Source organism: Coregonus clupeaformis, chromosome 10 (genome assembly GCF_020615455.1).
Source record: "Coregonus clupeaformis isolate EN_2021a chromosome 10, ASM2061545v1, whole genome shotgun sequence".
Lineage (NCBI taxonomy): Eukaryota > Metazoa > Chordata > Actinopteri > Salmoniformes > Salmonidae > Coregonus > Coregonus clupeaformis.
The window spans coordinates 20,723,139-20,737,814 of NC_059201.1; the positions used below are offsets into that span (position 1 = coordinate 20,723,139).

The 14,676-nt window shown below is 44.0% G+C and overlaps 1 protein-coding gene across 2 annotated transcripts in view; it reads left to right on the plus strand.

Annotated features, from left to right (window-relative positions):
* The first annotated feature begins 215 nt into the window (after positions 1 to 215).
* LOC121575328 (cell division control protein 42 homolog) overlaps positions 216 to 14,676 on the plus strand; it is a 34,607-nt gene continuing 20,146 nt past the window's right edge. For both annotated transcript variants that reach the window (XM_041888329.2, XM_041888330.2), the window contains exons 1-2: positions 216 to 286; positions 11,409 to 11,549. In XM_041888329.2, coding sequence (XP_041744263.1) covers positions 11,445 to 11,549 — 105 coding nt within the window. In that variant the 5' untranslated portion in view covers positions 216 to 286; positions 11,409 to 11,444. The remainder of the gene's footprint in view (positions 287 to 11,408; positions 11,550 to 14,676) is intronic.

The following is a 14,676-nucleotide window of genomic DNA, read 5'->3' on the forward strand; positions in this document are numbered from 1 at the left end:
TGACTGCGAAAAGATGGAAAAGTCAGGTATTTTCATAACTTGCATTACCACAGACTAAGATAATTCCAGTATTGTTCTATACTATCTATTCTTACTAGGGAAAACATCAATGTCCACTGTTATTGAAATGTAAATCATTTTTAGTAAATCAATACATTTAACTACAAGTGATTTATGATTAGCATGTCACGCATTACGTTATACGCAACTTGCCCCTGCACTTTTGACTAGGAACCCCCTAGCGCGAACCTGCCAACGCCCGGCGTAGAGACACAGAGAGGATACGGTACGGAAAATCACTTTTTCATCAATTATTTCTTCCTGTAGAGTGGTTAAAAGCTGTGTTATTACTAGCATGTCACTATCAACGTATGTATCTGGTTGTTTACTTCATTGGAGATAAATGTTTCATTTTGTCAATCTCATTCAACAACAGCATCCGCTTGCTAGCCAGTCTACTGCAAACTAACGTTACTAGCTAGCAGTAGAGGAAGCTGCTAGCAAGCTAGGTCAACGCTAATCATCCATTTTCAATTAAATATTCTATCTAAATGAGCTAACCGGTCTGACAGGGTTCGTATGAAAACAATTAAGTAACACTAATATGTATTTCTTCATCCTTGACCAATAACACTGTTGCTAGCTGTTAACTTAGCTAACTAAGTAGCTCGAATGGCGATGGTTGCTCACTGCTTAAAACTGCCAGGGAGAGTAACGTTACTGCAGCTTGGAGAAAGCCTGGAACAAAAACTAAACTATGGTAGCCAGCACACATAATGTTCCATTATTTCAAGACAACGTAGTTTGTAAATGTAACGTTAATGTTACCTAGGCGTGTTATTATTTAGCCAATTGTTTTGATTGTCGACCATTTCACTATCAGTGTGTGTTAGAATTGTCAGGTCAGACAGATTAGGCCATCGACTAGGATGACCCATCGTTAGTTAGCTCGTAACTAGTTATTAGATGGATAGTTGTACATCGGGGTGGTACATTGTTATCAACAAGCTACCAGGAAATTATTCATCCTTACTTACTCAGTTAAGAAGTTGGGGTTGACAGCCGGCCAATGTTTATATGATGCTGCATTCCTGTGGAGTCCGGATGTTGAATCCGCATTAACATTGATTGCATAGCTAAATAATCCAATAATGTTGGATGTTGCAATAAAACAGACGGAGACTGACCTTCCATGCTGATTACCCAGGCTAATTCTAATCAAGATACAATCGGACTCGAGGTCCATGCCATAGGAAAGTGTGTGTGGTAGTTGGCTTGTTTTGTGTAGAGCTGATTCCCCAGTGCCCTATATAGTCAGTGCTGATAGAAAAGTGATCCAACCGAACTCTATTGACTTTCTGTGGTACATTTATTTCATTTGTTTGGTGTACCAGACAGAACATTGGTGTGTGGCAATAGTAGTTTGGCTGTATTTACTAACATGGACCTTTTGAATGACGTGTATGGCTATGTGGCTTGGTTAGCAGTATGTGAGTCAGTGTGTTTTTCTACATAGGCAGTAGGAAGGAAACAAGGAGGCTGTGAATGATCACTAAAGCCTTTCAGGGTGAGTAAATCCGGTGTAGTACCAGACACGGCCTTGCAGATAGAGCTGATTTTGGTAGCCTATTACTGCACAGCATTTTACTGTAAGCCCAGACGGGAAGTCCCTGAAAATCATTGTACAGCTACGTTCTGTGTCCCCTGCTCTCAACATTTGACATTTTAGTCGTTTAGCAGACACTCTTATCCAGAGCGACTGACAGTAGTGAGTGCATACATTTGAATACTTTTTTTGTACTCTAGAAGTGCCATAGATATGAAAAGACACCATATTGGTTTGCTAGGAAGGGTAGCCTAATTTCAAGTTTCTACTGAATTTCTTGATGTTTTTTTTACTACAGTGAACACCTGCATCTACAAAGGGGTGGGATCGGGAATCTTCTCTTTAGACATTCTTGGAATAGCTGAACACCCGCTAGAATTAGTTCAACATTAGATGTGTGTGTGGTGATGTACATTTACATTTTAGTCATTTAGCAGACGCTCTTATCCAGAGCGACTTACAGTTAGTGAGTGCATACATATATATTTTTTTCATACTGTAGATGTAGACTCCTTACAGTTGTAGTAATGACTGCATCAGCCTTAATCCACACATTTGTGTTTGTAGGCCAGCCAGCACTCTGAAACAAGTTCAGCCAGGTCAGTGAAATAAGATTATAGATAAACAGACAGACAGAATCAGTATTGACAGTCAGACAGATGCAGTGTAGTCAGGTGAAAAGGCCACATTGCTAGGTGTTGGTTGGCAACTATTTGAGTTTCCTTTTAACTGTACATTTTATTAAAGAGATAAGCCTACAGGAGATTATCAAATTATGGACAGAAGTGTGTGTGTGTGTGGAACGCTGGGATCGGGATAAGAGCCTATGCTCTCACGGGCCTACATGCACCAAAGATGGTGTCTGTAACCACTAGATTGACCGAACCCCAGGCCGTTGTGCCTACTTTGAGGGTCCATCCGTTTTGACTTGGCCGGTGCATTGGCCTTGGCAGAATTTGCTGTAGCCGTCTCATGACATCAGGTTTGGTCCTGCTGTCATGCATGTCAGCTATCTGGAAGTATCATAATTGTATTAGGCATTAACAGTGTTGATTAGACACAGATAGAGGATGTCAGTGCTGAGTAAAAGATGGATAGACGGACAGACTGTCAGTGCTGCTAGACAGACATTTTACACCTTGCAGGCTGTTGGTTGAACATGCTCATTAGTCTAGCAGTGGGCAGCAGTAGGCTTAATGGGTCCCGGTTTTGTCTCGTAAACTGCTCAGGGTGGAGGGGCTAGATGTGGCAACATTTGGACCACTGTGGGTTCTCGTCATGCAGACCACCTAAACAGTGCTATCACTCTTAACTTGGTATCAGCATCAGCTCAACCCAGCCAGTGTCCAGCTGCCTGGAGCCAGTGTAGGAAGAAAACACCCTGATTAATCTGCTGTGAGTGTGTCCTTCTGGAACAGAACGATGGTCAGCCCCACATCATCAGGGTGTTGTAGTGTGACTAGTTTGTTCACTCACTCCTTTCTTTTCTTTCACTCTTACACTCTTGCTCACTTGCAATATGACTCGCAGTCTTGCTTTCTCTCTCCTCCTCCCTCTCTTCCTCCCTTTCGCTCACTCCCTAGGAATGGGCATGAGTACTAACATACTAGGCTTGGACGGTATACTGTATAATGGGGTATTTGGGAAAAGCCACAGGATGGATTTTAAATGCCGTCAACTATTTATTTAGAATTTTTTCAAGAAATTTGAATATTTGTAGCTACTTTTTAAGTTAATACATGCAGTAAAATTGTGCAATACGTTAGGAGATTAAGCAAATTGCGTTCTTCATTTCACCTGTCACCTTATTTTACATTATGAAGCTTACCGTAGTTCCCCCAGAACGGTTGAGCCAGTCGTGTTTGTTTGTAAATAGCACAGCGGGAGATGGCAGGAGCTGTTAAGTCCATAGCATTCTATATCTATCGTCGAGTCTCTGTTGTGCAGTGCACATGAGGTGATGAAGTTATACTTGTATGCAATTCACTACTAAATGTTTGCCATCATATCTTTGAATAGCTTTCTGCCAGAAGTCAAAGAGCTCTTGATGAGTTATCAGTACTAGGGTTTGGCATTTGACCTTTTTTTACTGTTCGAGTACTCACACAATTTTTTCTGAGTAATCAAATAAAATAAAAAAAGTTTTTTTTGGAACAATGAACAAAATATGTGTGCATTTATCTATATACCAACAGTGTGCAACAATCCCTAATTGAGGTAGCCAAGCGTTTAAGAGCATTGGGCCAGTGACCGAAAGTCGCTGGTTCGTATCCCCAAGCCGACAAGGTGGAAAAATATGCCGTTCTGCCCTTGAGCAAGGCAGTTAACCCCCAACATCAACTGCTCCCTGGGCTGCGATGACATGGACATCGATTAAGCCAGCCCCCCGCACTTCTCTGATTCAGAGGGGTTGGGTTAAATGCGGAAGACACATTTCGGTTGAATTCATTCAGTTGTGCAACTGACTAGGTATTCCATTTCCCAGATAATAAATCCTAATTGCCTCATATATATTTACATTTTACATTTTAGTCATTTAGCAGACACTCTTATCCAGAGCGACTTACAGTTAGTGAGTGCATACATTATTTTTTATTTTTCATACTGGCCCCCTGTGGGAATCGAACCCACAACCCTGGCATTGCAAACCTCATGCTCTACCAACTGAGCTACATCCCTGCCGGCCATTCCTTTCCCTACCCTGGACGATGCTGGGCGAATTGTGCGCCGCCCCATGGGTCTCCCGGTCGCGGCCGGCTACGACAGAGCCTCTATATATATATATATATATATATATATATATATATATATATATATATATATATATATATATATATATATATATATACATACACACACACACAGTGAGGGAAATAAGTATTTGATCCCTTGCTGATTTTGTAAGTTTGCCCACTGACAAAGAAATGATCAGTCTATAATTTTAATGGTAGGTTTATTTGAACAGTGAGAGACAGAATAACAACAAAAAAATCCAGAAAAACGCATGCCAATAAATTGATTTGCATTTTAATGAGGGAAATAAGTATTTGACCCCCTCTCAATCAGAAAAATGTCTGGCTCCCAGGTGTCTTTTATACAGGTAACGAGCTGAGATTAGGAGCACACTCTTAAAGGGAGTGCTCCTAATCTCAGCTTGTTACCTGTATAAACGACACCTTTCCACAGAAGCAATCAATCAATCAGATTCCAAACTCTCCGCCAAGACCAAAGAGCTCTCCAAGGATGTCAGGGACAAGATTTTAGACCTACACAAGGCTGGAATGGGCTACAAGACCATCGCCAAGCAGCTTGGAGAGAAGTTGACAACAGTTGGTGCGATTATTCGCAAATGGAAGAAACACAAAAGAACTGTCAATCTCCCTCGGCCTGGGGCTCAATGCAAGATCTCACCTTGTGGAGTTGCAAGGATCATGAGAACAGGTGAGGAATCAGCCCAGAACTACACAGGAGGATCTTGTCAATGATCTCAAGGCAGCTGGGACCATAGTCACCAAGAAAACAATTGGTAACACACTACGCCGTGAAGGACTGAAATCCTGCAGCGCCCGCAAGGTCCCCCTGCTCAAGAAAGCACATATACAGGCCCGTCTGAAGTTTGCCAATGAACATCTGAATGATTCAGAGGAGAACTGGGTGAAAGTGTTGTGGTCAGATGAGACCAAAATCGAGCTCTTTGGCATCAACTCAACTCGCCGTGTTTGGAGGAGGAGGAATGCTGCCTATGACCCCAAGAACACCATCCCCACCGTCAAACATGGAGGTCGAAACATTATGCTTTGGGAGTGTTTTTCTGCTAAGGGGACAGGACAACTTCACCGCATCAAAGGGACGATGGACGGGGCCATGTACCGTCAAATCTTGGGTGAGAACCTCCTTCCCTCAGCCAGGGCATTGAAAATGGGTCGTGGATGGGTATTCCAGCATGACAATTACCCAAAACACACTACCAAGGCAACAAAGGAGTGGCTCAAGAAGAAGCACATTAAGGTCCTGGAGTGGCCTAGCCAGTCTACGGACCTTAATCCCATAGAAAATCTGTGGAGGGGAGCTGATGGTTCGAGTTGCCAAACGTCAGCCTCGAAACCTTAATGACTTGGAGAAGATCTGCAAAGAGGAGTGGGACAAAATCCCTCCTGAGATGTGTGCAAACCTGGTGGCCAACTACAAGAAACGTCTGACCTCTGTGATCGCCAACAAGGGTTTTGCCACCAAGTACTAAGTCATGTTTTGCAGAGGGGTCATACTTATTTCCCTCATTAAAATGCAAATCAATTTATAACATTTTTGACATGCATTTTTCTGGATTTTTTTGTTTTTATTCTGTCTCTCACTGTTCAAATAAACCTACCATTAAAATTATAGACTGATCATGTCTTTGTCAGTGGGCAAACGTACAAAATCAGCAGGGGATCAAATACTTTTTTCCCTCACTGTAAATAAACATCTCATTAAAGTTTTTCTGCAGTTTCTGGCGCCTCCCTCATGTCAGTATCGTTGTGGACCTGAGGTTGTAGCCAATATGTATAGTCTAGCACCTACACTTTCACTTGTAGGCTAATTATTTATGTACATTTTATTAGGGCTGTCTCTGACTAAAAACAATCTTGGTCGACCGAAAGTCGCCTGTTCTTTCGACCAAATGACTGGCAGACATTTTTAAACGTGTATTTTTCCATATACAGTGGGGGGAAAAAAGTATTTAGTCAGCCACCAATTGTGCATGTTCTCCCACTTAAAAAGATGAGAGAGGCCTGTAATTTTCATCATAGGTACACGTCAACTATGACAGACAAATTGAGAAAAGAAAATCCAGAAAGAGCTGTCAAAGGACACCAGAAACAAAATTGTAGACCTGCACCAGGCTGGGAAGACTGAATCTGCAATAGGTAAGCAGCTTGGTTTGAAGAAATCAACTGTGGGAGCAATTATTAGGAAATGGAAAACATACAAGACCACTGATAATCTCCCTCGATCTGGGGCTCCACGCAAGATCTCACCCCGTGGGGTCAAAATGATCACAAGAACGGTGAGCAAAAATCCCAGAACCACACGGGCGGACCTAGTGAATGACCTGCAGAGAGCTGGGACCAAAGTAACAAAGCCTACCATCAGTAACACACTACGCCGCCAGGGACTCAAATCCTGCAGTGCCAGACGTGTCCCCCTGCTTAAGCCAGTACATGTCCAGGCCCGTCTGAAGTTTGCTAGAGTGCATTTGGATGATCCAGAAGAGGATTGGGAGAATGTCATATGGTCAGATGAAACCAAAATATAACTTTTTGGTCAAAACTCAACTTGTCGTGTTTGGAGGACAAAGAATGCTGAGTTGCATCCAAAGAACACCATACCTACTGTGAAGCATGGGGGTGGAAACATCATGCTTTGGGGCTGTTTTTCTGCAAAGGGACCAGGACGACTGATCCGTGTAAAGGAAAGAATGAATGGGGCCATGTATCGTGAGATTTTGAGTGAAAACCTCCTATCAGCAAAGACATTGAAGATGAAACGTGGCTGGGTCTTTCAGCATGACAATGATCCCAAACACACCGCCCGGGCAACGAAGGAGTGGCTTCGTAAGAAGCATTTCAAGGTCCTGGAGTGGCCTAGCCAGTCTCCAGATCTCAACCCCATAGAAAATCTTTGGAGGGAGTTGAAAGTCCGTGTTGCCCAGCGACAGCCCCAAAACATCACTGCTCTAGAGGAGATCTGCATGGAGGAATGGGCCAAAATACCAGCAACAGTGTGTGGAAACCTTGTGAAGACTTACAGAAAACGTTTGACCTGTGTCATTGCTAACAAAGGGTATATAACAAAGTATTGAGAAACTTTTGTTATTGACCAAATACTTATTTTCCACCATAATTTGCAAATCAATTCATAAAAAATCCTACAATGTGATTTTCTGGATTTTTTTTTCTCATTTTGTCTGTCATAGTTGACGTGTACCTATGATGAAAATTACAGGCCTCTCTCATATTTTTAAGTGGGAGAACTTGCACAATTGGTGGCTGACTAAATACTTTTTTCCCCCACTGTATGTAGACACCCCATGTGTTTTAATAAAATCACCTATATGCATTGAGTTTGTCTGATGCTTTAAGCGTACGGTTTGATGAAATAAGACAAATGTCTTAAGAGGGCACCAGAGATCTAGATAACCAGAACCTTAACCTGACCCAACTATTCTCCTCCCACTCCTGCTGGCTTACTCTCCTGAAATTGCCAGTAATAGGCTACACGAGGAGTCGGTAACCTTTCTCATATTGAATGCCAATTTATCTTACAATTTCTTCCGATCTGCGTGCCAGTTATGGTTTTCATATGCAAATTTTTGTGAAACTGTTCAATTAAATGAACATCTTCATATCTCAAAATCATTGTCATGTGGTTAATCAAAATTGTATCTAAATGAAAATGATACAAACCTAAAAGTAACTTCAATTGACAACTATGTAAAAATAGCCTACATAAAGCCAACAAATAAAAACATTGCAGCCTGCTGGTAGAAAATATCCTGATAAATATCCTATGAATCACATTGGCTACACATGGCCTGTCTGCAATGATCTTGAAACATTGTATCAACTGTTAACTTGGGTCGGGCAAAGCTTGCGCTAGCGAATTTGCAACATTGTATAAAATATTCTGGGCCCTCCAAAGTTTCCAGGTCCAGTGAGCTCTGTACAGACACAGCTGTAGGCTATTTGCGCAAGGGATAAGAAGCAGTGCTTGACTTGGGCAGGAGCTCACCGGAGTGGAGTACCTACACCTCAAATGTTCTACTGCTTGAGCTTCTGTTCCTCTTATAGAATATTAGCCCAACATTATTGTGGAGCTCCTGCACCTAAACAGTACCAGCACCCAAAATGAGTACCGGAACCTATTCAGTCCAAGTCAAGCACTGATAAGAAGTAATCGGGTTGGCCTATTTTATTACGTTTCCACTGGATCCGAGCATGACGTTGTTCCCTTTCACACTGAGTGGTTATCGAAAGGGAGAGAGCTTGAAAGTTTTTTCAAATACATTGAGGAACTATTGTAATTCTCAAAAAACAGACTTTGTTTGCTTGCTGTTTGAGGTGAAGAAAACATTACTTTGAGAAGCGCCACAGCTCATTAGTGGTGGTGCGTTAAGCCAATCAGAAATACTATCAGATCCCCAAATGGGCACATTTATATGCCTACATTTGCGCGCAGGCCAGGTAGCCTATTGGCCTACTTCTATGCATGAGCGTCCTTACTCAACATTGACAGGAGCGCTCCAAACAAAAGACAATGACTTAATTGACAAACTCGTAAATTGAATTAAATAAACAAAACTTGTTTCTCACAAGTGTAGCATAGGTTGTGCACTCTTCAAACAATGTGTCCACTCAGACAATGAGAACAGGAAGACTGGAATAATAATGTTGAATGCATAAAAATATATTACTGTAACCAAAGTAACAAACATTGTAGATTAGGAATTAACGGTAAATGTACTACTGGTAATATATGTAATGGGGAATTTATATACACTAACAATCAAAGCAAACAATTTACACAATTAAGTTACGAAACAATACATGTGCACAAATTGGCGGGAGAGAGCGCATTCTGGAGAGAGAAGTGCATTGTGCATCTGGGCGCATGGTCAATCCGACGTCTGCATTGGCCATGCAGCATTTACGGTGATATGGCCTCAGCAGAAGTCAGGGTGTTCATACTTCTTGCGCTTCGCAGAGCACTGCAGGGCTGTTGTCAAGGTAGTGAGTTTGTGTTTATACAGGATGTACCGCCCCCACCAACAGCCTAATGACCAAACAATCAACCGGTCGACTAATTGGGGTCAGCCCTAACATTTATATACACTTGTGTTTTTCTTAACAGAATGTCTAGTGTGTTTCGGTTTTCTAATCAATGTATTTGGCTATTTTGGTTAATGGCCTTGGTCCCCCAGCAGATTGCCTTGGTGCCCTGGCAGATTGGGCATCTCTTGAAGGCCAAATGTCCTTGCCCTTAAAATCACAAAAATTCCAGGCCTGGTTGTCTGTGTGAATGGCCTGCGGTGGCTGGAGTCTAGGGGACTGACTGCATGGAGGATTCAGTTGTAGCTCTGATTAGACAAAGATCCACTTGGATGGTAACCATTGCACAGTAAATAATGCACTAGAACAAAACGTTGTCAATACAGAATATAATCAATCACTGTTCCTGTTTTACTGACCTCAGCCGTTACGTCAATATTATAATTAGATAATATGATACGTTATGTATGTATTTCTATATAGGCATTTATTTTTGTTGAATTCTTTATTTATTTAGGCTAATTCAAATGTGTTGTGCCAATAACATCTGTTGACATAGTAGGACTCTCTGTGTGGATATGGGTTATTGATTTGCTGCTAGATGTTGCTGTACTAATGAAAAAGCATAATTTAGGTCTGGCTATCAAGTCAGTGTCTTAGGTCAGTTTGATCCATTTGTATTTATATTTTTAAAAAGCTGCAATTGAAAGTATGCCACCCTCTTCTTCCAGGTCAGCCAATCAGATCTATCTGTCTGCCTGTCGATGCTTACTGGTTTCTTCCCTGTTCCTCTCCTCTCATTCCCTGTTCCTTTCCGATTCCCACCAGTAAAACGGACCATTTCATTATTGCGACCTTGGTCTTGTTTATTCTATGGGTGTAGTGAAGATCAGATGTGGTGGATCAGTGTGAGGAGGTGTGTGTATTCCCTAGACTCACAAAACCCAGCGTTCTCCATCTCACCGACAGAGCCCATTTATCCATGTCAGCAGTCCAGCTCTGCTGTATGTGTGACCCTGCACAGCCACAGTACTATTTAAACGACCCAAATGTCATTCCCTCTATAGTTCTCTCCATTAGGGCAGTTTCTGGAGGTGTGATTGTAAAGTTACAGTACAGGGCCCTGTCCCTTCCCATCACCCAGATCTAAAAGAATCAGATGAGTGGATTAGCAATATTCCTGAAGCTCTATTCAACTCATTTGTAGGCTATTGGAGCCATCCCCATAACGGAAGGGTTTGGGCTAGGCAAGAGGTTGTTTTACAGACCGGGCCTGCCTCAATCAGCTGTGGAACAGGAGATTTTCTGGGTGTTGGACCTTGTAGTCACTGTTGCACTTCTTAACCAACACTTCTCTTTCACTGAACTGAGATGTGGTCTCTGTGGCTGGATGGAGAGGATGAGAGGAAGGGTGTGTAATGAAAGCAGTGTTTATGTAATGAGCAAGTGTGTAATGACAGGGAGAGAAGAGGGTAATGTGTGTGTACATGACACACCTGCTTGTGTGTAATGAGAGATGGTGTGTGTGTGTGTGTGTGTGTTTTAATGAGAGATGGTGTGTGTGGGTAGAGAAATAGAGGGAGATGGTGTGTAACAAGCGTGATAGTGGTTGTTCAGAAGACACCATGGAAGAGGTGTTATGTAATAGTGACTGTCAGTCAGCAGAGCTCGGTCTGTCTCACTTGATTATTATTATTCCAACCTGTCATCTTCCTCATCTCCGCATCTCACGTTCACTCGGGCAGACCCCCTACCTCAGTCGCAGTCCAACCACAGTGCTTGGAATGGAGAATGTGAATGGAATGAAGACAATACAATTTTAATTCAAGTTTAATATTTTATTTTCAACAATAATACGCCTTGAACAGGGTGTTCAGGAGTGCTCATGTTAGCCTGTAGCTGTCGCAGAGACTGTCGTTTTGCCACTGTACCCATGCCTCTAAATCTGCCTGTCACTCATCTCTCTCTCCATCTCTCGTTCTTTTTCTCTCTAGATCTTGAATGAGTAGAGAGGATTCTAAAGCACAGCTATGCAGACCATCAAGTGTGTTGTGGTGGGTGACGGAGCTGTGGGTAAAACCTGTCTGCTCATCTCCTACACCACAAACAAGTTCCCCTCTGAATATGTTCCAACGGTAAGTACCACACACACACACACACAGTCTCTAACCCCTTCTCTCTCTCTTGTGTGTCTCTCGTGTGTCTCTCTCTCTCGTCTCGCTCTCTCTCGTGCGCGCGTCTCGCTCTCTCGTGCGCGCGTCTCGCTCTCTCGTGCGCGCGTCTCGCTCTCTCTCGTGTGCCTCTCTCTCTCGTGTTGTGTATGTGTCGTGTCTCTCTCTCATGTTGTCTCTCTCTCTCTCATGTTGTCTCTCTCTCTCATGTTGTCTCTCTCTCTCATGTTGTCGCTCTCTCGTCTCTCTCTCGTGTGTGTGTGTGCCTCTCTCTCTCTCTCGTGCCTCTCTCTCTCTCGTGTTGTGTGTGTGTGTCATGTCTCTCTCTCATGTTCTCTCTCTCTCTCATGTTCTCTCTCTCTCATGTTGTCTCGCTCTCTCTCATGTTGTCTCTCTCACGTGTGTGCCTCTCTCTCTCGTGTGTCTCTTTCTCTCGTGTGTCTCTCTCTCGTGTGTGTCTTTCTCTTGTGTGCCTCTTTCTCTCGTGTGTCTCTCTCTCTCTGGTGTCTCTCTCTCTCTCTCTGGTGTCTCTCTCTCTCTGGTGTCTCTCTCTCTCTGGTGTCTCTCTCTCTCTGGTGTCTCTCTCTCTCTGGTGTCTCTCTCTCTCTGGTGTCTCTCTCTCTCTGGTGTGTCTCTCTCTCTCGTGTGTCTCTCTCTCTTGTGTGTCTCTCTCTCTCTGGTGTCTCTCTCTCTCTCTGGTGTCTCTCTCTCTCTCTGGTGTGTCTCTCTCTGGTGTGTCTCTCTCTGGTGTGTCTCTCTCTGGTGTGTCTCTCTCTGGTGTGTCTCTCTCTCTCGTGTGTCTCTCTCTCTCTCTCTGGTGTGTCTCTCTCTCTCTCTCTGGTGTGTCTCTCTCTCTCTGGTGTGTGTCTCTCTCTCTCTCTGGTGTGTCTCTCTCTCTCTCTCTCTCTGGTGTGTGTCTCTCTCTCTCTCTCTCTGGTGTGTGTCTCTCTCTCTCTCTCTCTGGTGTGTGTCTCTCTCTCTCTCTCTGGTGTGTGTCTCTCTCTCTCTCTCTGGTGTGTGTCTCTCTCTCTCTCTCTGGTGTGTCTCTCTCTCTCTGGTGTGTCTCTCTCCCGTCTGTCTCTCTCTCGTCTCTCTCTCTCTCTCTCTCTCTCTCTGGTGTGTCTCCCTCTCTCTGGTGTGTCTCTCTCTCTGGTGTGTCTCTCTCTCTCTCGTTTCTCTCTCTCTCTCTGGTGTGTCTCTCTCTCTCTCTCGTGTCTCTCTCTCTCGTGTCTCTCTCTCTCTCTGGTGTGTCTCTCTCTCTCTCTGGTGTGTCTCTCTCTCTCTCTCTGGTGTGTCTCTCTCTCTCTCTGGTGTGTCTCTCTCTCTCTGGTGTGCCTCTCTCTTGTGTGCCTCTCTCTCTCTCGTGTTGTGTGTGTGTGTCGTGTCTCTCTCTCTCATGTTGTCTCTCTCTCTCATGTTGTCTCTCTCTCATGTTGTCTCTCTCTCTCGTGTTGTCGCTCTCTCGTCTCTCTCTCTCGTGTGTGTGCCTCTCTCTTGTGTGTCTCTCTCTCTCGTGTGTCTCTTTCTCTCGTGTGTCTCTTTCTCTCGTGTGTCTCTTTCTCTCGTGTGTCTCTCTCTCTCGTGTGTCTCTCTCTCGTGTGTCTCTCTCTCTCGTGTGTCTCTCTCTCTCTGGTGTCTCTCTCTCTGGTGTCTCTCTCTCTCTCTGGTGTCTCTCTCTCTCTCTCTCTCTGGTGTCTCTCTCTCTCACTCTCTGGTGTCTCTCTCTCTCTCTGGTGTCTCTCTCTGGTGTGTCTCTCTCTCTCTCTCTGGTGTGTCTCTCTCTCTCTCTCTGGTGTGTCTCTCTCTCTCTCGTGTGTCTCTCTCTCTCTCTCTGGTGTGTGTCTCTCTCTCTCTCTGGTGTGTGTCTCTCTCTCTCTCTCTGGTGTGTCTCTCTCGTGTGTCTCTCTCTCTCGTGTATCTCTCTCTCTCGTGTGTCTCTCTCTCGTGTGTCTCTCTCTCGTGTGTCTCTCTCTCTCGTGTGTCTCTCTCTCTCGTGTCTCTTTCTCTCTCGTGTGTCTCTGTCTCTCTCTCGTGTCTCTCTCTCGTGTGTCTCTCTCTCTCTGTCTGGTGTGTCTCTCTCTCTCTCTGGTGTGTCTCTCTCTCTTTCGTGTCTCTCTCTCTCTCGTTTCTCTCTCTCTCTCGCGCTCTCTCTCTCTCTCTCTCTCTCTGGTGTGTCTCTCTCTCTCTGGTGTGTCTCTCTCTCTCTCTCTCTCTCTCTCTCTCTCGTGTCTCTCTCTCGTGTCTCTCTCTCGTGTCTCTCTCTCTCTCTCTCTCTCTGGTGTGTCTCTCTCTCTCTCTCTGGTGTCTCTCTCTCTCTCTCTGGTGTGTCTCTCTCTCTCTGGTGTGTCTCTCTCTCTCTGGTGTGTCTCTCTCTCTGGTCTCTCTCTCTCTGGTGTGTGTCTCTCTCTCTGGTGTGTCTCTCTCTCTCTCTCTCTCTGGTGTGTCTCTCTCTCTCTGGTGTGTCTCTCTCTCTGGTGTCTCTCGCTCTCTGGTGTGTCCCTCTCTCTCTCTGGTGTGTCTCTCTCTCTCTCTCTGGTGTGTCTCTCTCTCTTGTGTCTCTCTCTCGTGTCTCTCTCTCTCTCTGGTGTCTCTCTCTCTCTCTCTCTCTCTCTCTCTGGTGTGTCTCTCTCTTTCTCTCTGGTGTCTCTCTCTCTCTCTCTGGTGTGTCTCTCTCTCTGGTGTGTGTCTCTCTCTCTCTCGTGTGTGTCTTTCTCTCGCTCGTGTGTCTCTCTATCGTGTGTCTCTCCCTCTCTCTTGTGCGTGTGTCTTGTCTCTCTCTCGTGTGTGTCTCTCTCTCAATTCAATTCAATAGACTTTATTGACATGGCAAGTTAAATTACTTACGTTATCAAAGTATACATATAACAAAAATGGTGGGACCAACAGCAATAATAATAGTAGTAGTGGAAATGGGATTACCATTAACAGCAACAACGACAACAACAATATTAATAACAATACATTAAAGCAATAGTAGTCGACCAGTCTCAACATGACTGAGAAGACACATTACATGGTATGAAAGCCAAAACTAAACAGGAAATATTATTAACATTACACTTTTCACTGGCTGTCCCTCAGGTTGTGGCAG